Source organism: Sus scrofa, chromosome 17 (assembly GCF_054392235.1).
Source record: "Sus scrofa isolate SSC_HxYL_T2T_F1_AM1 chromosome 17, Sscrofa_HxYL_maternal_Yorkshire_Landrace_v2.0, whole genome shotgun sequence".
Classification (NCBI taxonomy): Eukaryota; Metazoa; Chordata; class Mammalia; order Artiodactyla; family Suidae; genus Sus; species Sus scrofa.
In genome coordinates, this window is record NC_139399.1 from 20,934,991 (window position 1) to 20,958,229 (window position 23,239).

General features: G+C 45.7%; 1 protein-coding gene across 10 annotated transcripts in view; it reads right to left on the bottom strand.

Annotated features, from left to right (window-relative positions):
- Positions 1 to 12,272: 12,272 nt before the first annotated feature.
- The window catches only part of RASSF2 (Ras association domain family member 2), a 49,228-nt gene continuing 38,261 nt past the window's right edge, over positions 12,273 to 23,239 (bottom strand). For 5 of the 10 annotated variants that reach the window (XM_021077866.2, XM_085004433.1, XM_021077865.2 and 2 more), the window contains 6 exons: positions 22,689 to 22,849; positions 21,229 to 21,330; positions 20,181 to 20,232; positions 19,561 to 19,682; positions 17,961 to 18,058; positions 12,273 to 16,790 (listed from right to left, as the gene is read on the bottom strand). In XM_021077866.2, the coding sequence (XP_020933525.1) occupies positions 16,721 to 16,790; positions 17,961 to 18,058; positions 19,561 to 19,682; positions 20,181 to 20,232; positions 21,229 to 21,330; positions 22,689 to 22,849 (605 nt within the window). In that variant the 3' untranslated portion in view covers positions 12,273 to 16,720. The remainder of the gene's footprint in view (positions 16,791 to 17,960; positions 18,059 to 19,560; positions 19,683 to 20,180; positions 20,233 to 21,228; positions 21,331 to 22,688; positions 22,850 to 23,239) is intronic. The other 5 variants (XR_014832775.1, XR_014832779.1, XR_014832778.1 and 2 more) reach the window with 3 other exon arrangements.

Genomic DNA, 23,239 nt, shown 5'->3' on the forward strand with positions numbered 1-23,239 from the left:
GGCAGGTGTGTGAGATGAGCTTGAGGCGGTATCCAGGGTCTGGTGAGGAGGGCCTTGAAGACTGAGTAGGAGTTCGTCCCAAATGCAGTTGGAGCGATGGGGGACAGGAGGGAGAAAAAAGAGCTCCTGAGCCTGATATGCTCCAAGGCCATCTCCTGGCAGAGTCTGCAGCCAAGCCAAGCAGCTACCTGGTAGGCGTGGCCTGGATAGCAGGGGCAACTGGGGTCCAAGTTGTCTGGGGAGGGTATTGTAGCCACAGATGGAGAAAAGAGCAGGGAGCGGGTAGGACCAAGAAGGATCCGGAAGGGAGTTCCCTTCATGGCTCAGTGGTTGACAAACCTGACAGGGAACCATGAGGTTGCAGGTTCAATCCCTGGCCTTGCTCAGTGGGTTAAGGTTCTGGCGTTGCTGTGAGCTATGGTGTAGGTTGCAGATGCGGCTCGGATCCTATGTTGCGATGGCTGTGGTGTAGACTGGCAGCTACAGCTCTGATTTGACCCCTAGCCTGGGAACTTCCACATGCCATGGGTGTGGCCCTAAAAAGCCAAAAAAAAAAAAAAGGAAGAATCAGGAAGATTGAAGTTCACTTGGAAGTCACCAAGGCCTGGTGTGCTCAGCAAGTGGGCACCAATGAATGCACCCCCCAATGAGCTGCAGGCACACAGTTGAAAAGTCAAAAGAAAAAGGACAAGCCTGAATGCCATCAGCAGGAAGGGCACCGCCCAGCCACTGGCCTGAGCTCCCTATATGGCCCCTTCTAGGAGTCCAAAAGCCATCCTGCGGACGCAGCCTAGGAAGCCCAGTGTTCCAGGAAACAGATGCCTGGTGGGTCCTTTTGTGCATAAGTTAATCCCTGAGCCTACAAGGCAAAGGATTTCTGTACTGTGGTCAGGTGGCTAAAAACTCAGCAGTGTGTCCCCCAAATACCGCGCTGGTTATTTCTGTCCCGCAGATACCTTTGGGTTGACAGCTGTGTGCTCTGAGGAGAATGATGGAAACCAACTCAGAGCTGCCCCCAACCCCTAATGACCTGGAATCCTTAGAGAAAACCTAAGCTGAATATCTGAGACGGGGCCATCTGTTGTCATCTGAGAATGGACCTCATCAAGGTGAAACAGGTTGGAGCTAATTGCCTGGGCAAGAGCAAGAAAATGAAGGGGCAATTTCAGCACTGAGGCTCACGCAGAGGAGGGCTCCTCCCCTGGACGCACTGTCTTCCCAGAGATGAAAACACCCTCTTTCTCGTCTGTATCTGGCGTCTCAACGGATTCCAGCGTTGAATGAATGACAGAGGAAAAGAACCGAAGTTTCCTCAGTTCCCTGCTTTGCAAATAACCCGCAATTACACCACGGCCTTGAGATGGCTTTGAAGAAGGGGATGAGGCTCAAGAAGTGTGGGTGCTGGGAGCTGGGAGTCTGGGGTCAACCTTGTCTTGGCCTTGTTTCTTTCGCTCACCTGTTTTTTATGGCTGGGCAATGTCCCAGGCTTCAAAGTTAGGCCTTTTCCTATCTGCTAAACAGGGTCATGCAACCTACTGTGGGCATCCTTTGGGTCTAAGGTGGCTTTTTCCAAAGTTGCTCCGGTTTTCCCTAGTGTGGTAGGTTGGAAAATGTCCCCCTCCCCCAACTGTTTCCTGATCCCTGGAAACAGTTTCCACCTTTTACTGAAATAAAGGTCATGGAGTTCCCCTTGGGTTCAGTGGAAATGAACCCCCTATCCACGAGGATGCAGGTTCGATCCCGGGCCCCACTCAGTGGGTTAAGGATCCGGCATTGCTGTGAGCTGTGGTATGGGTCACAGACACGGCTCAGATCTGGTGTTGCTGTGGCTATGATGTCGGCTGGCAGCTGTAGCTCCAATTTGACCCCTAGCCTGGGAATGTCCACATGCCACACTGCCGCCCTAAAAGTAAAGAAAAGAAAAAAGGTTTTTGAAACTGTGATTAAGTTATGGATTTCAAAAGGGGGAAATTTCAGTGGAATATTTATGTGGGCCCTAAATAAACTCCTGGAGTGAAAGAAAAAGGCCTTTCTTTTTAGAGTACCCAGGAAATTGCAAGATGAAGACAAGCAGAAACAAGTTTACAAAAAATGTGGAACTTAAATATTTACATCTAACAAATGGTCACTTTTAATACCTACAAATACAACAACTTCATGGAGCAGGCATGTCTGTATCACTTGCCGTTTCTTGCCATCTGACCACTAATAGCCAGGACCTGTTGTCCCTTGGCCACCAGAGTCTGTTCTGCTGTGTAGCTTGCAAGCTGGATGTGCTGGGAATTAATGGCTCCCCCTCCCTCAAGAGCAGCCCCCTCCCAAGGCCTGATGAAAGCAGCCCAGCTCTCTCACTCACCTTTCAGTGGGAGAACTGAGGTGTCCTCTACCCTGGATCCCAGAGGTCTCCAAGGGATTGAGCTCCAGGTGCCCATCGTGGTAACTTCACTGATAACAACACCCTATATCAGCTTCGTCCCCTTCCCTAGCACCACCCCCCTCCACGTCCAGTGTTTCTTGGAATCATCTCCCAAATAAACTTCCAGTCCTCAAATCCAGCTTTCGGAGTCTGCTTCTAGAGGAACCCAAACTAAGACACTCTTGTATAGCATCTAGTGATAATGTCAAAAGCATGCATTTAAGGCCCTTCATTAATCTGAACCCGAGCCAAATGGCCCTGCTGGTCTTGACAGAGCTCCAAATGGGCAGGAGATAGAGCATCAGCTCTGGGCAGGTCAAGATCTAGATCTGAACCTTGACAAGTCAAAGCTGACCAGAGCCATTGGTTTGAAGGTGCTGGAATATATAGCCAGTCTGGAAAGAGTCAGTGGTGTAAAAGGACCACATGAGGAGTTCCCATTGTGACTTGGCAGTAATGAACCTGACTAGTATCCATGAGGACATGGGTTCAATCCCTGGTCTCACTCAGTGGGTTAAGGATCCAGCATTACCGTGAGCTGTGGTGTAGGTTGCAGACACAGTTTGGATCCTGTGTGCTGTGACTGTGTTGTAGGCTGGCAGCTTCAGCTCCAATTCAACCCCTAACCTAGGAACTTCCCTATGCCAGCAGGTGCGGCCCTAAAAAGCAAAAAAACCAAAACCAAAAACAACAACAACAAAAAAGGACCAGATGAGCCTCTAGTCAGCCAGCTTTCTACGAGACCTTCCTTTGCAGAGAAGAGGCCCTCCCCTGCTCAGACCTCAAAAGAGAAGTATGTTTTGCTGCCTCCCCACCTTCCAGGGCCCTGGGGGCATCCAGGTGCCTAACTGAAGGGGAAGGGTTGTACTCTATCAGAAAAGAGCTTGAGCTCACAAACCGCTGCCCGAATGATGGAGATGCAGGTGCAATGATGGTGGCAGTGAGACGAAGCATAAATTCATCCCAGAGAGGAGGTGAGTCACAGCGGCCTGAGATAATCAGAATCTGGACCGGCCATCAATACAGTGTCTAAACTTGCTAGAGTTTAGCACTGCTGAGTCATTAATGTCAAGTTTACTGGAGTTGTTAGCATTACTGTCACTGAGACTAGGAGAGTTGGGCTCATTAGATCTAGGCTCCAATGAAACTAAGATCAGTTTGGATTTGGGATAAATTTGAGATCAGTTAGAATTGTTTAGAGAATCTGGAAATTAAGTCTATTTAAGATTTCTTGGGTCTTCTGTGGTCTTTCGGACTGAAGAGTGTTTAGAGTCATTCAAAGTAAATTTGAGGAGTTCCCATTGTGGCTCAGTGGTTAACAAATCCGAGGTTGCGGGTACGATCCCTGGCCTTGCTCAGTGGGTTAAGGATCCGGCGCTGCAGTGAGCTGTGGTGTAGGTTGCAGACGCGGCTCGGATCCCGCGTTGCTGTGGCTCTGGCATAGGCTGGCAGCCACAGCTCCAATTAGACCCCTAGCCTGGGAACCTCCATATCCAGCAGGAGCAGCCCAAGAAATGGCAAAAAGACAAAAAAAAAAAAAAAAAAAGTAAATTTGAATAGGAGTTTATTGTGATCCTTAGAGCCATTTAGAGTTGTCTGAGTTAGTTAGGGTCACGTGAGATAATCTGTGGCTTCATTTAAGAAATTCGAGGCTGTTTAGTGTTGTGTAGGATTTAGAGTTTACTTTTATTTAGGGATCTTTGAGGGCATTTTAGAATGTAGGGTAATTTGAGTTCTTTTAGGATCATTTGGGGCCATTCAGGTTTGTGTGACTTCTAGTTTTGCTATTCAAGGTGTGATCTGTGGACCAGCAGCTTCAATATCCTCTGAGAGTTTGATATGAAGACAGGGTCTCAAGCCTCACTCTGGATCTACAGAATCATCCTAACAAGATTCCCCTAAGAGTCTCTCTCTTCCAGAATAGTGCAGATCCACTTGGAACCATTTCCAGTCGTTAGAGCTTTCGGACTGTTAGACACATTCGCCATTGGGTCCTTGAAATACTTGGATTCTTTAAAACCCTTAGAATTTAGGGTCATTTTCTTCATTCAGGAGATTTATATTTAGAGTTAAGATTACTTAGGGGGAGTTCCTGTCGTGGCGCAGTGGTTAACGAATCTGACTAGGAACCATGAGGTTGTGGGTTCGGTCCCTGCCCTTGCTCAGTGGGTTAACGATCCGGCGTTGCAGTGAGCTGTGGTGTAGGTTGCAGACGCGGCTCGGATCCCACGTTGCTGTGGCTCTGGCGTAGGCTGGCGGCTGCAGCTCCGATTCAGCCCCTAGCCTGGGAACCTCCATATGCCATGGGAGCAGCCCAAGAAATAGCAAAAAAAAAAAAAAGACAAAAAAAAAAAAAGATTACTTAGGAATCAAAATACTAAAGGTCTTCTGGAGATTTCCAAGGTTTAGCTTCTATTTGGATTGTTGAGAGCTTTTTAGGGATATTTTATATCATTTGGCATCATTTAAAATCCCCGAAGTTCTTTTAGGGCTTAAAGTCATTGTGAGTAATTTATGTCTCTTCAGGATCTTCAAGATTGTTGGAAATCTTAGGCCATTTCTGGGTAGTTTAGGATCAAAGGGCTTAGGATCATTTGCTGTGATTTGCGGCCCATTAGAGAGGATGATCCAACGTCATCTTAGGAAGGATTATAGGGATTATGATTGTTGAAGAATTTGGGTCAAGACCTTGAGGTTTATAGCCTGGCATTTTGAGGTCTTTGCATTTAGGGTCCATCCTGATATTCATTTGTTCATTGAACAAATATTATCAAGATGCCTACCCAGGGTCACATCCTACTCTGGGTGTTGAGATTACCCTCACAGAGTTTGGGTTCTAGTGGAGAAAATAAATAAATCAACTATGCCACTTAAAGTGCAAAACCACTGGCATGGGATTTATAAGGATCTTCAGGATCCTTGAGTTTTTCTAGGGTGAGGAGATTCTAAGGGCATTTTAGGATCACTTAGGATCCTTTGAGTTATTTGAGAGTTGTTGATTGTTAGCATAGTGTATATATCTTTTTAGGGTACTGGTAAACACCTGTGTTAATTTCCCTTTTCTTTTTTGACTGCCCCCGTGGCATCTGAAGTTCCTGGGCAGGGATCGAAGCCTAGCAGCATCGGCGACCTACGCCACAGCTGTGGCAGTGCCAGATCCTTAACCCACTGCACCGGGCTGGGGATCAAACTGGCACCTCCGCAGAGACACGCCAGATCATTAAGCCACTGCACCACAGCAGGAACTCTATGAGTTAATTATTTTACATTAGGTTTATCTGATAACTGTATGACTCACTCCTGAAATAGTCTTCAGCGCCACTATCCCTGGACGTCATCTTCCCTAAAGCCCTTGGAGAAAGTGCCCTGTAGGGGTAAATGTCAGAGCAGTTCCTGAGCTCCTGGCTCAGACCTCCAGTTTCATGAGATAGAGGAGGGAAACAGGGAGTGTCCTGTGTGCCAGGGTGGGGTGAAGCACACATCTAGCCAAGGCCTTCCTTAGCCAAGCAGGCATTGCTTCTGGTACTCAATTCTTTTTTTTTTTTTTTTTTTTTTTTTGTCTTTTGTCTTTTGTTGTTGTTGTTTGTTGTTGTTGTTGTTGCTATCTCTTGGGCCGCTTCCTCGGCATATGGAGATTCCCAGGCTAGGGGTTGAATCGGAGCTGTAGCCACCGGCCTACGCCAGAGCCACAGCAACGCGGGATCCGAGCCGTGTCTGCAACCTACACCGCAGCTCACGGCAATGCCGGATCATTAACCCACTGAGCAAGGGCAGGGACCGAACCCGCGACCTCATGGTTCCTAGTGGGATTCGTTAACCACTGCGCCACGACGGGAACTCCTGGTACTCAATTCTCAATAAAGAGAACTACAGAATGTAAGAAATCGAAGTAAAGCAATCTGACAGCATATTCTGACAAACTTAAGGTTTCCAGAATTTCCGACAGGCATTTTCTTCTTTCTTTCTTTAGCAAGCTTTTGCTTGTCCAGTTCCCGAAAGGAGCATTGAGAGTATAATTGGAAAGTGAGCTTTGTGTCCAGAGTGACTGAGGCTAGACACAGCGAGTCCCCAGTTTCTCACATGGAGAGTCCATCCTTCGGCGCCCTCAGATGGCTGGTTTTCTCAAAGGCCCCAGAACTATGGATGCGATTTTTTCCAGTCTGGGTGTGTGGGGGGGTGTGCGTGGTACACACATATGTGTACACTGCACACCACACACACGATGGTTTTGGCACATAGGGATTGCATTTTGATTGCATGATGGGCCTCCTGTTACAACAGGGATTTTGAAGTCCTGTTTTTGGAGAAAACTGACACCAACAGGGAGATGAGAGCTTAGCTGGCTTTAATCCTCTGGCCATTGTTTTCAGTTTTTTATGTTTTTGCATGTATATGTGTTTTTGAACATACTAAATAGAAAATTTTAATCAAAAAGACAATGTAATAGAAACATAAAGAAGATATAGTCCCACCACTCCAAGGTAATTTTTTTCACGGGCTTTTATATATAGGACTGCAATCATATTGAACATGCTATTTTATTCACTTAATGCAATACTTTCCACATTTCTCCATAAAGTTTATAATTATACCTTTAATGGCTGAATAATATTCATGTTTATGATTTTTATTTTATCTGTAGCATGAGCACAGAAGGAAGAGAGAAAGAAAAAAAAGGTCTTACTTGGCTATTTTTTTTTCTTTTTTTTTATAATTTCAGTATATTCACAGGGTTGTGGAATAATCATAATGATCAATTTTAAATTATTTTCATCTTTCCGAAAAGAAACCCTATACCCATTAGCAGTCACCAGTCAATTTTCCCCAACCACACCCCAGCTTTAGGCTACCACTAATCCATTTTCTATCTCTACATATTGACCTATTTGGGACATTTCATATAAATGGAATCATAAAACATGTGGTCTTTTATGAAGGGCTTCTTTCATAGCATAATGTCTTCAAGGTTCATCTACGTTGTGCTATATATTGGAACTTCTTTTCATGATTGAATAATATTCCATTGTAGGCATATACTGTACTTGTGTATCTACCAGCAATGGACTCCTTAAATCATCTTTTTTAAAACTGAAGTATAGAATTTACAATGTTGTATTAGTTTCAAGTATACAGCAGTGGTTCAATTATACATGTATACATTCTTTTTCAGATTATTTTCCGTTATAGGTTATTACAAGACATTGAATACATGTCCTTGATGTCTTTTTATACATAGTAATGTGTATATATTAATTCCAAACTCCTAATTTATCTCCCTTCCCACTCCCCCACCCCCTCTGGTTACTTGGCTTTTTGTTTGTTTGTTTTAAGTTTTATTGAAGTATAGCTGATTTGCAATGTTGTGATCATTTTTGGCCTTTTTGTTTTAATTGACGTATACATACTTGGTATTTTATTGAGATTACTTAGATCAATTTGAAGAGAACTTCTATCTTTCCAATTCATAAATGAAGTATGTCTCCTTTTTTTTCTTTCTTTTTTTTTTTTGCTTTTAGGGCTGCATCTGTGGCATATGGAAGTTCCCAGACTAGAGGGTTGAATCGGAGCTGCAGTTGCAAGCCTATGCCACAACCACAGAAATGCCAAATCCAAGCCTCGTCTGTAATCTACACCACAGCTCATGCAATGCCGGATCGTTAACCCACTGAGTGAGGCCAGGGATCAAACCCTCATCCTCATGGAAACTGATTGGATTTGCTACCGCTGAGCCACAACGGGAACTCCTCTTTACATTTTTATATTTTATTTCCTAATCTTTTATTGTCGACATATAGAAATAAAATTAATTTGTATAGGGAGTTCCTGTGGTGGCTCAGCAGTTAACGAACCTGACTGGCATCCATGAGGACTCAGGTTCGATCCCTGGTCTTGCCCAGTGGATTAAGGATCCGGTGTTGCCTGTGGTATAGGTGTTGCCTGTGGTGTAGGTCACAGATGCGGCTCAGAACCCGTGTTGCTGCAGCCCTGGCGTAGGCTGGCGGCTACAGCTTGGATTGGACCCCTAGCCTGGGAACCTCCATATGCCACAGGTGTGGCCCTAAAAAAAGAGAGAAAGACAAAAAAAAATTAATTTGTATATTGTCATAATGTCTTGGAAAACTTGCAAAACCTGGCAAAATTCATTTAATGTTTCCAATGATTCTTCTCTAGACTATTATGACCATTTTAAATTCAACTTTTACTTGTTGCTTTCTTTTAGCAGGTCATGGATGTCATAGTTTGCTCTCTGCTTAACTTAAGAGTTTGGGCCAAACTACTTAAGTTGATTTTTGTGACAATTTGCATTATTGCTAAAATCTGGTGAAGGAAGTGTGATGATTTACATTATATTTCCATAAATATAGCCTTTGCTTTTAAAATCTTTCCTTGGGATCCTTTTGGATTCCAACGATTTATGGCCTCAGAAATTCAGTATGCGCTACATGTGAGAGTTCTCATTAGCAGTTTGTTCCTGAAATTACTCTTTGGACATCTCTGAGACATGATTACTTTCCATTTGTAAGACAACTCATGCTGTCCTGTTCCTTCTGAGCCAACCTTTGGCACCAGCTACACTCCAGGAACCTAGGCTTATATCAATGGAGGATATTATAAGAGACCCAAATCTGGGTGCTTCTGATCCCTTAGATGGTTCTACAGACACAGGTAGGGTGATTTTTGTAGTCATGAATTAATATTAATGTGTCCATTTTAAAAACTCCATTAAGAAAAATGGATCTTAATAGCCAAGATGTGGAAACAACCTAAATGTCCATTGACAGATGAATGGATTAAGAAAATGTGGTATATATACACAATGGAATACTACTCAGCCATAAAAAAGAACAACATAATGCCATTTGCAGCAACATGGATGGAAATGGAGACTCTCATACTGAGTGAAATAAGTCAGAAAAAAAAGGCAAATACCATATGATATCACTTATATCTGGAATCTAATTTACGGCACAAATGAACCTTTCCACAGAAAAGAAAATCATGGACATGGAGAACAGACTTGTGGTTGCCAAGGGGGAGGGGGAGGGAGTGGGATTGACTGGGAATTTGGGGTTAATGGATGCAAACTATTGCCTTTGGAATGGATAGGCAATGAGATCCTGCTGTATAGCACTGGGAACTATGCCTAATCACTTATGATGGAACATGATAATGTGAGAAAAAGAATGTATATATGTATGTGTGACTGGGTCACCTTGCTGTACAGTAGAAAACTGACAGAACACTGTAAACCAGCTATGATGGAAAAAATAAAAATCATTTAAAAAAAGAAAAAGAAAAGAAAAATGGATCATGCTCTAATGCAAGAACATTTAAATCAGCATCATCCAAGAACTGATATATTAGATATCCATATTATAGTCTGCCTTCCACCAAAACATGAGTTTAGATTTCAGTTCTAGACTAAAATGTAAACTTAACATTTAAATCCCAACTTATGGCTTTTCTTAAAATTCTCACATATTGAAATTGTGATAAGCTCTTTCTGGTCAATGCATAGAGTGACTATCATCTATATACAGACATTTTTGACAGCAAAAGGGTGTGCTATTGATAATTACACTGGAGCAATAGACATAAATTGGAATTGTTCTGAGAAAACCAAGATTTACAGCCCCTATCGATGAGCCCATAGTTTTAAAACTTCCAAAGTTAACTTATAAAGCATGTATTTATAATTTATTATTTATATAAAGTTAATTGATGTACTTATATAATTACATATGAAGCTTAAGTAATAAGTATATTTTTATTTATTATTTTGCTTGGTTTTAAAATGAAAAGAGCAAGGTCAGCTTTACCCAAGTTTAATTTTCAGGTTTGGTTGCATTTAAGCATTCCAGCAAAACCTCCTCAAATGTATTCAAAACTTCACGGTAAAGTCTTGTGCTCACAGCAAACTCCATTCAGTTATCTTCATTCCCTAAAATAGATGCCACCAAATTATTTCATAAAATCTGTTTTCATAAGGCAAGACAAAAACTGTTAACTCCTTCAGCAGAGGCGAAGTTTTGCTGGGTGACTTCAGGCATTCTAACGCCTTTAAAAGTTTACTGCCTGATTTGGGGTCTCAATAGGGCTGCAAACAGAGCGTTTGTCTTATTTTTAAATTGCCTACATCCACACATTGTACAGCACAAAATCCTCACTGCCTTGGAAGTGTTAACTGTCTACTCACATGTTTCACCTAATTTAGTTAATTCAGCAACTGACAAGTTACTGCTTAGAGTGAAATCTCTAAATGTCAGAAATCAAAATAGCACTTCAAGAAAACAGTGATTTATCCAAACCTTTCTCTCTCTTTTTAAGTATATATAAGCATTGTTTGGTGGCCTTGATAAAAATCTTGTCTTGGTTGTTACCTTCCTCTAGAGGCCAAATTATCTTGGTCACTGTTTTGTTTTTTCTTTTTAGGACTGCACCCACAGCATATGGAAGTTCCCAGGACAGGGGTCAAATCGGAGCTACAGCTGCTGGCCTACACCACAGCCATAGCAATGCTGGATCCAAGCTGCATCTGCAACGTACACCACAGCTCATGGCAACACTGGATCCTTAACCCACTGATCGAGGCCAAGGATCAAACCCACATCCTCATGGATACTAGTCAGGCTTGTGACCACTGGAGCCACAATGGAAACTTCCTATGTTGGTCACTCTTTATGCTCCATGGCTACATTTTCTAGAAAGACAACTGTCAATCACATGTTTAAATGTTATGAACCAACTTCATTACTCTCCCGCTGTATCAGTCAGAGTTTTCCAGAGAAACAGAACCAAAAGGATGGACATATCTAGATAGAGAATTACTATAAGGAATTTTCTCATCCAGTTGTGGGAGCAGGCAAGTCCAAAATCAGCAGGGTAGGCTGGCCGTCTGGAGATCCAAGGAAGAGCCAGTGTTGCAGCTGAAATCCAAAGGCAGGCTGGAGGCAGAATTCCCTCCTCTTCAGAGGAGTCAGTGTTTTTCTGTTAGGCTTTCAACTGACTGGATGGGGCTTAGCCACATTATGGAAGGTAACCTGCTTTACTCAAAGATTTAAATGTTAATCTCATCTAAAAACACCATCACAGAAATACCCAGATTAGCGTTTGCCCAAATACCTGGGCACTATGACCTAGCCACGTTGCACATGAAATTAATCATCACCCTTTCCCTACACCACAGGGTGGAACTTGAGCCCTAGTCTGAAGGTCTTGGGCTTGGCCACTCCTGAGGAACTGCCTCCAACAGAAGCAAGAACAGGTCCAGGCATCCTGGCAGTGGCTTGGCCATTATACAGATGAGGAAACCAAGTCCTAGAAAAAGGTTCAATGGATTGGTCCCAGCAAGCCAAGGGGAGAGCCAGGACAAAAATTCAGCCTCACAGGGGAGTTCCTCCGGTGGCTCAGCGGTCACCAACCCAACTAGTATCCACGAGGATGCAGGTTCAATCCCTGGCCTCACTCAGCAGTGGTGTAGGTCGCAGACGGGGCTCAGATCTGGCGTTGCTGTGGCTGGGGTGTAGGCTGATAGATGCAGCTCCGATTCGACCCCTAGCCTTGGAACTGCCATATGCCAAGGGCGCAGCCCTAAAAGAAGACAAAAAAAAAAAAAAAAAAAAAAAAATCCAGCCTCGTGGAACAGCTGTCCTCAGGCGTTTCTACAATTCTTGGCTCCACCAGAGCCTGAACCCAAGACTCGGGGTATGTTCTTATTTCACTTCCTGTTTGGGACATTAGAACCAAGTCTGAGCCCACTCAAACTGTAAACTCTGAGGGAAGAAAATCAACCTGTCCCCTGGATGCACCTTTATGTCCCCATCCCCAACTCTCTCGTAGCACAGAAGACACACACTTCTCTTTGAAAAGTGCTTTATTCAACAAGGTCTAAGTCAGGTGCTTTAAAGCCTATCAAAATGTTACAGAAATTCACAGCTGCCTACTGAGGACTTGTCAAGTTACATTAAGATACCTAAACACATCAGTTTATAAATTCAGAACCAAACATTGAACCAGGTCATGTACCATTGCTTGAAAGGCAAGTTATGATTAAGCGAAAAATACTTCACAAAGCTAAAACAAGTGGGGAAACCCTTAAGAAACACTAGCAGTGACCATCAAACTGGGAAACAGGTAAACGGAGGCTCTCCTTTCACAGCTTGTCCGTGTCTGTTGCTTGGCGACAGCACAGGGGGCGCTGTAACCTCCCTGGCAGGGTCAACGTTGCCTACTACATACAAAAGAAGGGGTGCCATACTTGTTTTTATTTTTATCTCTCTAGGAGATCATTTCTCATCTGCCTCAACAAGAAGACTTTGTGTAAAACAATTTAAGTAGAGACTTGAGAATTTGTGCTGCTGCCTCACATGCTCAACAAGATCTCTGCCCTCAGTGGTGGCTCAGTCTTAGCACAAGACTGGAATTCTTTGTGCATACAGAAATTTCTGTCTTGGAGATGGATCTGTGGCACCACGTTCTCTACTCTATGAGGCTTTGAAATAGTTGCTGCCTTTTTTTTTTTAATTACCAGACTAAGGGTTGAATGGGAGCTGCAGCTGCCAGCCTATACCACAGCCACAGCAATGCAGGATCCGAGCTGCATCTGCAACCTACATCACAGCTCATGACAAAGCAGGATCCTTAACCCGCAGAGCGGGGCCAGGGATCAAACCTGCATCCTCATGGACACGAGTCGGCTGGCTTCATCACCACTGAGCTACTGACAGGAACTCCATGAAACAGTTGTTTTAGAGAGCATTCTCTTCTTAAAAGAGCTTCCTGCCCTTCTGTGGTCCATTTCTCCTTCCACCCTTCAAACCAAAACCCAAAATAACCGCCCCACGCCCAAGAAAGAAATTGTTGCCAAGAATTTTTGCATTGGAGAACAGGGTTTGTTTTGGGTTTTGTCATTATATCCCACAGTCTTATCTACACAGATAAAATGTCTTTGTTTGGAGATCTCAAGGAAAGAGTATTGTTTTCTTTCTGTAGGGAGGAGGAAAGGGGGAAAATATTTCTCCTTGAAGTCTCAGACCCAAACCTCAAGCTCAGGGCCCAGCGTTTGTCACAGAGGTGGGTGACTAATCTGAGATCCTCTTGGCTCAACCTCAACTCAGAGTTAAAGTCCACAAGCCTGAGACAGGGTGCAGGTTCCTCACCAGTTTGCAGAAGCAAACCTATTGTCTGTGCTTTTCAGTCCCTCCCCAAGGTAACCACTCCCCCACCCCCCTCAATTTAACTCATCACCTTCCCGCTCTTGTGACGACTAAGAACATGACCTTGTGCTTAATTCCACCATCACCTGGGAGGTCCGACCCCCCCCTTTCCAACCAGATGAACTTGGGTGTTTTTCCTTCATTTGATCACCTTGTAACTTAAGCCCCGGGAAAAAGAAAGCCAGATGTGACTCTGGAGCTTTTCACAAGTGAGGGAAAAAACCCTATAAACTGGCCTTTTGTTCTTCACATGATTTCAGGTTCGTTGCACGCTATTACATAAACCCACACAAGTCAGTCCAGAAGTTCAAAGCCATGTGATACCAGTGAGAAAATCTGGCTCCACATTGCCAAGGACTGTCTCAGCTGCTGCTATTTCAAATAACTTTTCCAAAATTCCTGATGGGGTTACTAGCGCGTGAGAAAAGATTTCTAAACAGGATAAGACAAAAAGGAAAAGTGTGGCCTGCAGTTAAGTGGAACGTGTTATATAAGATACGGTTTCCCCTTGATTCCATCCCAATCCTCCATCTTTAAAAAGCCAAGTCTAGGAGTTCCCATCGTGGCTCAGTGGTTAACGGATCCGACTAGGAACCATGGGGTTACAGGTTCGATCCCTGGTCTTGCTCAGTGGGTTGGGGATCCAGAGTTGCCGTGAGCAGTGGTGTAGGTTGCAGACGTGGCTTGGATGCAGCGTTGCTGTGGCTCTGGCATAGGCTGGCGGCTACAGCTCCTATTGGACCCCTAGCCTGGGAACCTCCATATGCCGCGGGAGTGGCCCAAGAAATGGCAAAAGGACAAAAAAAAAAAAAAAAAAAAAAAAAAAAAGCCAAGTCTACCTTAGTATCACTTTCTCAGAAAGTGATCTAGCAAACCGGACATTCTGCCGCATGTCCATATTGAACACTATCACAGTGCTAGTGCAAATTAAAGAGAACTTTGATAAACCAAAAACATCTATCTAAGAAAAGGTAGTCATTAGTCATTTGCTTTGTGGAAACTTGTCCCCCTAGCTACCCAAGGAGGATGACTGGAGTCATAAAAGGCTTTGAACATTCAACATAAAAATAACCGGAAAAGAAGTTTTCTAAGTCATTTCTCAAACGCAAAACTCAGGAAGTATGTTTGCATTCACAGAATTGCCCGTTCCCATCTGTATGTAACAAAGGAAGTCTCTCCCTCGGCCCCCAGTTTGTTCTGAGCATTGTGCAGAAGCCCACCGAGGTGTCTGCTTGAGATGAAGGCTCTCTGGATTTCCAGTCCACGCCCCACAGCGCTGGTGGAACTTCCCACGGAGGTGGTGAGCTTGCTGAGGACTCCGTCTTTTTGAAAGTTAACAATGAGACCACAGCTGTGAGGCTTCTAAAGTGGCCTAGGAAGCCACAGCTGTGGGTTGGGAGCAAGGGTGCTGGGGCAGAGACAGCTCTGCTGCCAAGGTCCACCTTCCCTGCAGGCATGGATCAGTGGCTCTTTGCTCAACTGCCCAACTTTCCAAACTTTCTTCAGAAAGGAGGTGGGGAAGAGATGGGGAGCCCCCTACCCCCACAAGGCCCAGGCACCTGCTGTTAGGAGCTCCTTGCCTCGCTTGGTTGACCTCCATAACTAGGCACGCTGCTCCAAGCATGTATCTGGCCCTCTCCAAACAGGACCAGCTTCCCTAGAGCCAAGCTCCCTGGCAACCTTTCCAGTGGGACCCCAGGGGACAGACGCTTCCTGTCCTTCCCCCTCCACTGGGGTCTGCTCTAAAGATCACCCAGGTGGCTACTCGGACCATCACAGGGCAGCCCCGAAGGGTGAGTCTTCATTCCTGGAGTCCATCTCCACACACGATGTGAGGGCCACTTGCACCAGTGGTTTGCAAGTAGAAAGCCATGACTTCAAACTCAGGGCCTCAGCTCCAAGTACAGGAAGGCCCCTTGATGATGTGAAAATGGGTGGACTTCCAGGCACCTGTCATTTCTGCAAGGAGCCTACACTTTTCCCTAAGGAGGGTGACTTCCCAGGCACACAAGACCAGGCCCTGGCCTCACCAGCCAGTCAGCATCATGTACAAACCCGCAAGGACTGTTTCTTAAGATGCTTCTTTCAACACAGGGAGGCAGCAGAGTTGGGGTCAGCGGCTGGACACGCTGAGAGCAATATCAGAGGCAGAATGCATTCTTCACTGGCATCCACACAGCTCATCCCCTATGTCTTTCTTGTTTAAAACAATAGAAGTTTCCAGTGTAAAAACTTGTGGGCTTATTGCATCTACCCGAATGATGGTTTATCTTGTTCTTTCCATCAGATCTGCCTCAAGGGCATGGTTTGTTCATTAGTTTGTTAATTTCCAAGGATCTCACATTCACAGATCCTTCCAGGCATACAGGGAGAATGTCTATTAACACATAAATATCCCAGATAGTGAGTCTGCTAAGCCTCCTTCCCCTTCTAAACATGCTGCTCCCTGGTATTTGAGAGGAGAGATTTTTTTTTTTTTTTTTTTTCCCCTCTGGCTGCCCCACAGCATATGGAGTTCCTGGGCCGGGGATCAGATCAAGCGGTAGTTGTGACCTAAGCCACAGCTGCAGGAATGCCGGATCCTTAACCCACTGTGCCCAACCAGGGATCAAACCCTCATCCCAGTGCTCCCAAGACACTGATGATCCTGTTGTGCCACAGCAGGAACTCCAAGAAATCTTTTCTTCAGCCTAAAACCCCTCAGATCAGTGACTCCTCTGATTTTTCTGCCCACGAGCAGCAGTCTGCTAGCCTCATAGCACTTGTGCTGGTTGCTTGGAATTTAACTGCGTGTGAATATATCAGGTGGGCATGTGTATGTGTACCATGCACGTGCGTGAGTGCGCGCGCACACACACACATACACACACAGTTTAGGTCCACCTTATAACAAAAATGGAAAGTCCTTGTGAGGGAAAGAAAGGAAGGGGAGTTGTCTGCTGGCTTCTCCATCCTGCTCGGGGCAGCAGGTAGATGGTTTGGGGGCTGGAAAGGTTCGCATTTAAATATTTCCATGGAAAGCACTTCCTGTGGGCCTTCTCAGGTCACAGCAGCCCCCGCGGCATCTGGATCCCCTCCTTCTTGTGGCTCAGATTGTTGCTGGGGTCTCAGCTATCTCCTCCAGCCTCTGCCGAATCATTAGCCGGAGCACAGTGTACCTGGGGACAGAACAGCTGTGGTGGAGAGCAGAAGGCGACACACTCCTCCTCGAGACCCTCCCGCATCCCTTGGGTCACAATGTGGGCCAGCTGTCCCATCCCTTTGCTTCTCTCACCGGCCCACTCTTGAACCACTTGCTTCCTTGTGTTTTTCCACAAGAGGAAGAGAGGGACTGATGAGGCTCCCTCCACCCTAGATTAAGGACTCTGATTAGAAAGTCTGGCAAAGACGAATGAGAAGGCGAAACAAGAAGAGTAATAAGGATTCCATTAGTTGAGCGCTCATACGCAGAATATCACGTAATCCTCACCCAGGCTGGACCATAGGAAAGGGTCATTATTTTTACCATTGGGGGAGCCTACACAAATGGCAGTGTCATATGGTTCAACCTAATATTAGTATCTGCATTTTATCAAAAAGGCCAAAGCAACTACCAGGCATGGAGACCCAATGGCTTGTTGATGGGTACAGTCTTTTCATCCCTTCCCTGATTTACAGCAATTCATATATACTAGAGTGGGCACTGTTAAGCAGACCTGACGTGGCTTTGGATTGAACAGGAAAAGCCATTTTTTAAAAGTTGGCACATAGTAAGTGTTCAATAAATGTTACCCGCCATCATGCTGGTTGCTACCAGCAATAAATGTAGCATTAACTTTATTCTCTAGTGGCAAAAATACATCAATTGTTCTGCTCTATCTAGGAAACACAGTCTACTTTATGACTAAACATGGCCAAAGGGAAAAAAAATCACAAAATCCTCTCCAGAGAGCAGTTTTAGTACCACTGGACTTTTCAACCCAAAGGCAAGTTCTAGAAGAGAAACGTTAAGAAGGGAGGCAGGATGTAAGGAAGTGAAACCAGGGATTTTAGAAGTTGGCCGCTCAGATGACTCTCCACTGCTGAGACAACCTTCCTGAAATCTTTGGAACATTTTTATGTCTCACATCAAAATGAGAAGTTGAACGAGAAGCAGAAAGACCAACTCACTGAAGGTTCATGTCCCCATCCCAAATCTGGCATTGTCAATGGGAAGCCCCCTGAACCAGGTCCAATAGAGCCGGGCCCAGGCAGCAGCTCAGCACAGCCCCTGAAAGGCTCCTGGACAGGGCCTCTCTCACCAAGGCTGCAGAGGAAACCCCACCAGCCACCCCAGGGGCCATGCTTACTTGCGCATCAGCTTCTTTACTTCCCGATCTTCTTCCTCTTGGAGCTTCTGAATGAAGCTTTTAAGAACAGGCATCTCAAACTTTATATACTGAGCCACCTGGGGAAGAAAAAGGACGTCTGGGGTGCACGACCCCTCCCAACACTATTCCAGTTTGGGGGGCATCTCTCTCATGTATGGGGAAATCTATTTGTGCACTAACCCAGGATTTCCTTAAAGGCAGGACCCAAGCCCCATTCTTCCCAAGGCTGGTTAGAGTCTGCAGTGAAAATCATTCATTTACATGATACAGATCTCAAAACTCATTTGTTTTCTTGTTGGCCACGCCTATGGCAGGCTGAACTTCTTGGGGCAGGGATCAAACTTGTGTCACGGCAGTGACCTGAGCCACAGCAGCGACAACACAGACCCTTAACCCACTAAGCCACCAGGGAACTTCTAAAACATCTGATTTTGCATCTCACGTATCCAATCCATGAGGTGATGTCAAACATAGAAAAGCATTTTCTCTTATCGAACATTGAAAAGCACTTTCAGGTCTTCTCTTCGAGAGAAGAACCCACAATATTCAATAAACCTCTCCGCTCTCCCCTAGGAGAATAAGGAACCATGGCTCAGAATAAGGATTTGCACCTCTCATCTTCAAGAGGCATCCAAATGTGAGCTTCCTCATGAGAGGCTGGAAGCATAGGGGTGGCTCCCAGGTAAGCTGGAGGTGAACAGCCACACTTTCTCCCTCACCAGAACCCTCTCTCTACTCCATAAACACTTCTCCCCCAGAGAAGTATATTTCTCCACCCTGTCAATGTTGGGCACGGCTATGCAACTTGTTTTAGCCAATGGAATGAGTGTGTGGATGTGATACATCAAATCTAAGTGGGGGCTGGGGGTGGGGGGATGTGCCTGGGCTGTGGGATGGAAATCCTGTGAAATCAGATTGTTATGATCATTATACAACTACAGATGCGATAAATTCATTTGAGTAATTAAAAAAAAAAATCTAAGTGGGGGCTTCAAATGAGCTCCATGGCATCTTGCATTCCAGCCATCTGCCCTGAGAAGCATACCCTAGGTAGCCACTGCCCCTTGACCCTGGGTCTCCAAATAAGGCATGCAGCGTAGACCTGAACGGAGTCTACCCACAACCTAGAGCAGAACCACTGCCACCAGACTGCAGAATCCTGAGCAAGAAAGCAAATGTTGGCTATTGTAAGTGACTAAGAATTGGGGATGTTTGTTACAATAGCCAAAGCTGACTAACACATAAGATAACAATCACTGCTAACTTCTTGAAGTTGCTTAGAAAAGACTTGCAGAAACTTCTCAGCCCTCTTACAGTACTCCAGAAAGCCTCGAAAAATATATTCCTTCTATGGAAATCATTTTGTGCCTAAGCACTCTTTCAATAACCCCCCAGAGGACACACCTCAACCCAGCCTCTGCATTCATTTTCCCGGCCCTGTCATTACCACTTCAAGAAAACCTGGTATTAAGGAATGGCAACAACATGGGGCATGGTCCTGGGCCAGAAAGCCAAGCTATACCCCAGCTGCAAATCCCCACCCTCCTGGGACAGACCATCTGACTGAAAGGGGACTCACGTCATAGGTGACCTCTTCCACCTGGTCCTTCTCCATAAGGAACACTTTGGAGACCTGCTCACATGGGCCCTGGAGGATCCGGGCAATCAGGGGGTAATCGGTGTTCTTCAGCTTCTGTTTCTCTGGAAACACACACACAGCCAGGAGGAGCCCTGAGTTGCCTAAGGTCTTTCTCACCATAAGTGGTTGTCAACAAGGGGCCCAAATGAACCTTAGGCCTTAAGAGATGCAGCCATGTGAGTCAGGAGACTGATTTGTAAACGAACAATTCAACAGGTATTGTTCAAAGCAACCACCCTTCACAGATGCTTCCATGCCTCACACAATTTCAAAGATGCTGCATTGGAGGAAGTGGTTTTTCTCTGTCTCTCAAGAAAATCCAGTTCCTTTTTTTTTAATAGGCAGTTAGGTTATAGGGTTTGTTTACTGACCATACATGGCATCCCCCAGTGGACTCATCCAGCAAGCCCACAGTGGAGGCAAACAACATTTAGAAGTTTCCAAAACCCAAACAGCAAGATGAGGCAGAGATTTAAAAAAACAAAACAAAACAAACAAAAAAAAACTTGCTATTTTGAGTTAATTAAAAGGTTTAAGTACTTTGTGTTCTTTAGACTTACCGCCACTGGTATGGACCACGTACAAAGCAAACTCCTCTGCCGAGTTCTCAATCTGAATCAGGAAGCAGCAAAAGATACTTGCTGAAAGCACATATTTACAGACCCTAACTGTGGCCATTTCTTCTTCCGAAAAGCTCTTTTGAGGGGAGGGCTATTTATCTACTACTCTTAGAAGATAAGGAGATAGAGCAGACAGATAACCGCTGCAATAAAAATAGGTAATAAGAGCTAACACTTATTGCACTGTGCCAGGCACAGCTCGATACACTCTACATGTTTTAACCCACTTAATACTCATGACAACCTGGTGACACAGTCCTGTTAATGTCATTTTACAGATGAGGAAGCAGGAGCACAGGGAGCTTCAGCCCGCAGGTGATGGATGCAGAGTCGAACCAAGAGTCTCTGCCCTTAAGCCAGTGAGAGACACTGGCTTGTATTAAAAATAAGAATACTTGGTTTTCAAAAGACTTTGAAGGGAGGGGATTATGGAAAACATACAGAATAACAGGACTTTTAAAACACTCATGCCTTATCATTTTCACATCTATTGAAGGCTAATTTTTTTTTTCTTTTTTTGCTTTCTTTTCTTTTTTGGCCACCCCTCGGTATATGGAGTTCCTGGGCCAGGGATCAGATCCCAGCTACAGTTGGGACCAACATTGCAGCTGCAGCAATGCTGGATCCTGTGCCAGCTGGGGATCTAACCTGCCTTCTGGGCCTGCAGAGATGCTGCCAATCCCTTTGCACAACAGCGGGAACTCCCGAAGGCTCATTTTTTAAAGTAAATTCTCCAGCTGTGTTCCCCAGAAGTTGGTCTGCGCATGGAGCCCTAAAGCAGTCCCCAAGCCCAGGGTCCTTCCCTAAGTGGCCCATAAAGCACCTGAGGCTCAGTGCTTCTCAGACCTGAGAAGACCTCAGGGGCACCAGAATCATGGGGTGTAAAGAGTATGAATGCTTTCTGCCCGGCGTCCCCCGACCCTCACCAAACATAGCCCCCACCCCTACACCTCTGGGGGCCCCACAGCACACAACAGAGGGAACTTGCCTTGAATTTGTTGAGCAGCAGCTTCAGGACCTGTGGAGTGGTCATGGTGCTGTTGATGCGGACATTGGTAATGGAGCCATAGGCTGGTGTGAACACTGACGTCTGTCAATAGAGGGGTCCAGCTCAGAGTGGGTGAGAGAGGGACAAGGACAAGGACGGGACACTAAAACCCAGGTGTCCTGGCCCTGTTACCTGGGGTAAAGGGACAGGGACAATGGTCCCCAACCTGGGCTGCCTAAGCGCCTCCTGCCCCCAACAGCCTAGAGGCATCAGACTTGGACATTGGCAAATGAACCCTGGGCTTTGCTTAAGTCAGAAGCTGGTGCCCACCCCCCAGAAGAAGCTTGAGGGGTCTGAGCTTGCACGTGGCAGGGCTGGGGAAGGAAAGAGGACCAGAGAAGGGAGGCACTCTCTCTCCAAATAAAACACGCATAAAGCTGAGGGGATAAACAAGATCCTACTGTACAGCACAGAGAACTATATTCAATGTCCTGTGATAAACCATAATGGGAAAGGATATTAAAAAGAAGAATGTATACGTAGATAATATATGTATTATATATATAATGTATAACTGAATCACTTTGCTATTCAGTAGAAATTAATACAACATTATAAATCAACTACTCTTCAATTAAAACAAAAACAAAAACAAAAACCATGCACAAAGCCCCTTCCACTATGACTTCAGCACGAGGAGGTCTGTAACCACACTTCCATGATGCACTTGTTTCTGGGGCCAGATTCAAACCCAAGAGCAGGAGGGAAGGAGACTCAACTAGCCTGGGGTGGGTGGGTAGTGTGCTGACACTGCCTGATCTGAGTCCTGCAGCTCTGGTTCCAGGCAGCCCTTAACTCCCAGAGCAGTCAGACTACACAGCAGCTGGAGGCACATAGTGCAGAAAGAGTAACATGTGGGGAGTTCCTGTCGTGGCGCAGTGGTTAACGAATCCGACTAGGAACCATGAGGTTGAGGGTTCGGTCCCTGCCCTTGATTAGTGGGTTAATGATCTGGCGTTGCCGTGAGCTGTGGTGTAGGTTGCAGATGCGGCTCGGATCCCGCGTTGCTATGGCTCTGGCATAGGCTGGCAGCTACAGCTCCAATTAGACCCCTAGCCTGGGAACCTCCATATGCCGTGGCAGCGGCCCAAGAAATGGCAAAAAAGACCAAAAAAAAAAAACTAGTAGAATTTAAAAAAAAAGAGTAACGTGGATTTGCCAGGGAAGGGGGGCAGGGAGGGGGACAAGGCGGGGAGGTCCTGACGAGGGCTGGTTTCCTCTCTCCCACCATCTAGGAGGGCTCCTGGAGTCCTCAGGTTGCACAGAGCCAGCAGAGCCTCAGCCCACCCAGGACCCAAAGACTGAATGGCTTCCCAGGTATCTGTCACCCAGAGGTGGCAGCTCTCTAGGAAGAGGCTGCCAGTGGGGCTGCCCTGCACCCTCATCCCCGTCCCCTCTACCTTGTGGTTGTAGAAATGGCCATTGATGGAGAAGCGGTGGCGTCTGATTCGCCGCTGGTCACTGGGTGTCCTCACGTTGCCACGACGACGTACCCCAACATCACTACGTGTGCGCATCAGCTGTGGGGTGTCTTCCGGCAGGGACTTGAGGCCCCTGGAGTCTGGGAGGGAAGGGAAGGGAGCTCTGTCTGCCTGGACCTGGGAAGCGGCAGTGTGCACACAGCACCCTCTTCCTGACCAACGCTACAGCACCCACAGCTTCCCCCCAAATACATTTTTTTTTTTTTTTTTTTTTTTTTTTTTTTGTCTTTTTTGCCATTTCTTAGGCCGCTCCCGTGGCATATGGAGGTTCCCAGGCTAGGGGTCCAATCGGAGCTGTAGCTACCGGCCTACACCAGAGCCACAGCAACGCGGGATCTGAGCCAAGTCTGCAACCTACACCACAGCTCACAGCAAAGCCGGATGCTTAACCCTCTGAGCAAGGCCAATGATCGAACCCACAACCTCATGGTTCTTAGTCGGATGTGTTAACCACTGTGCCACGACGGGAA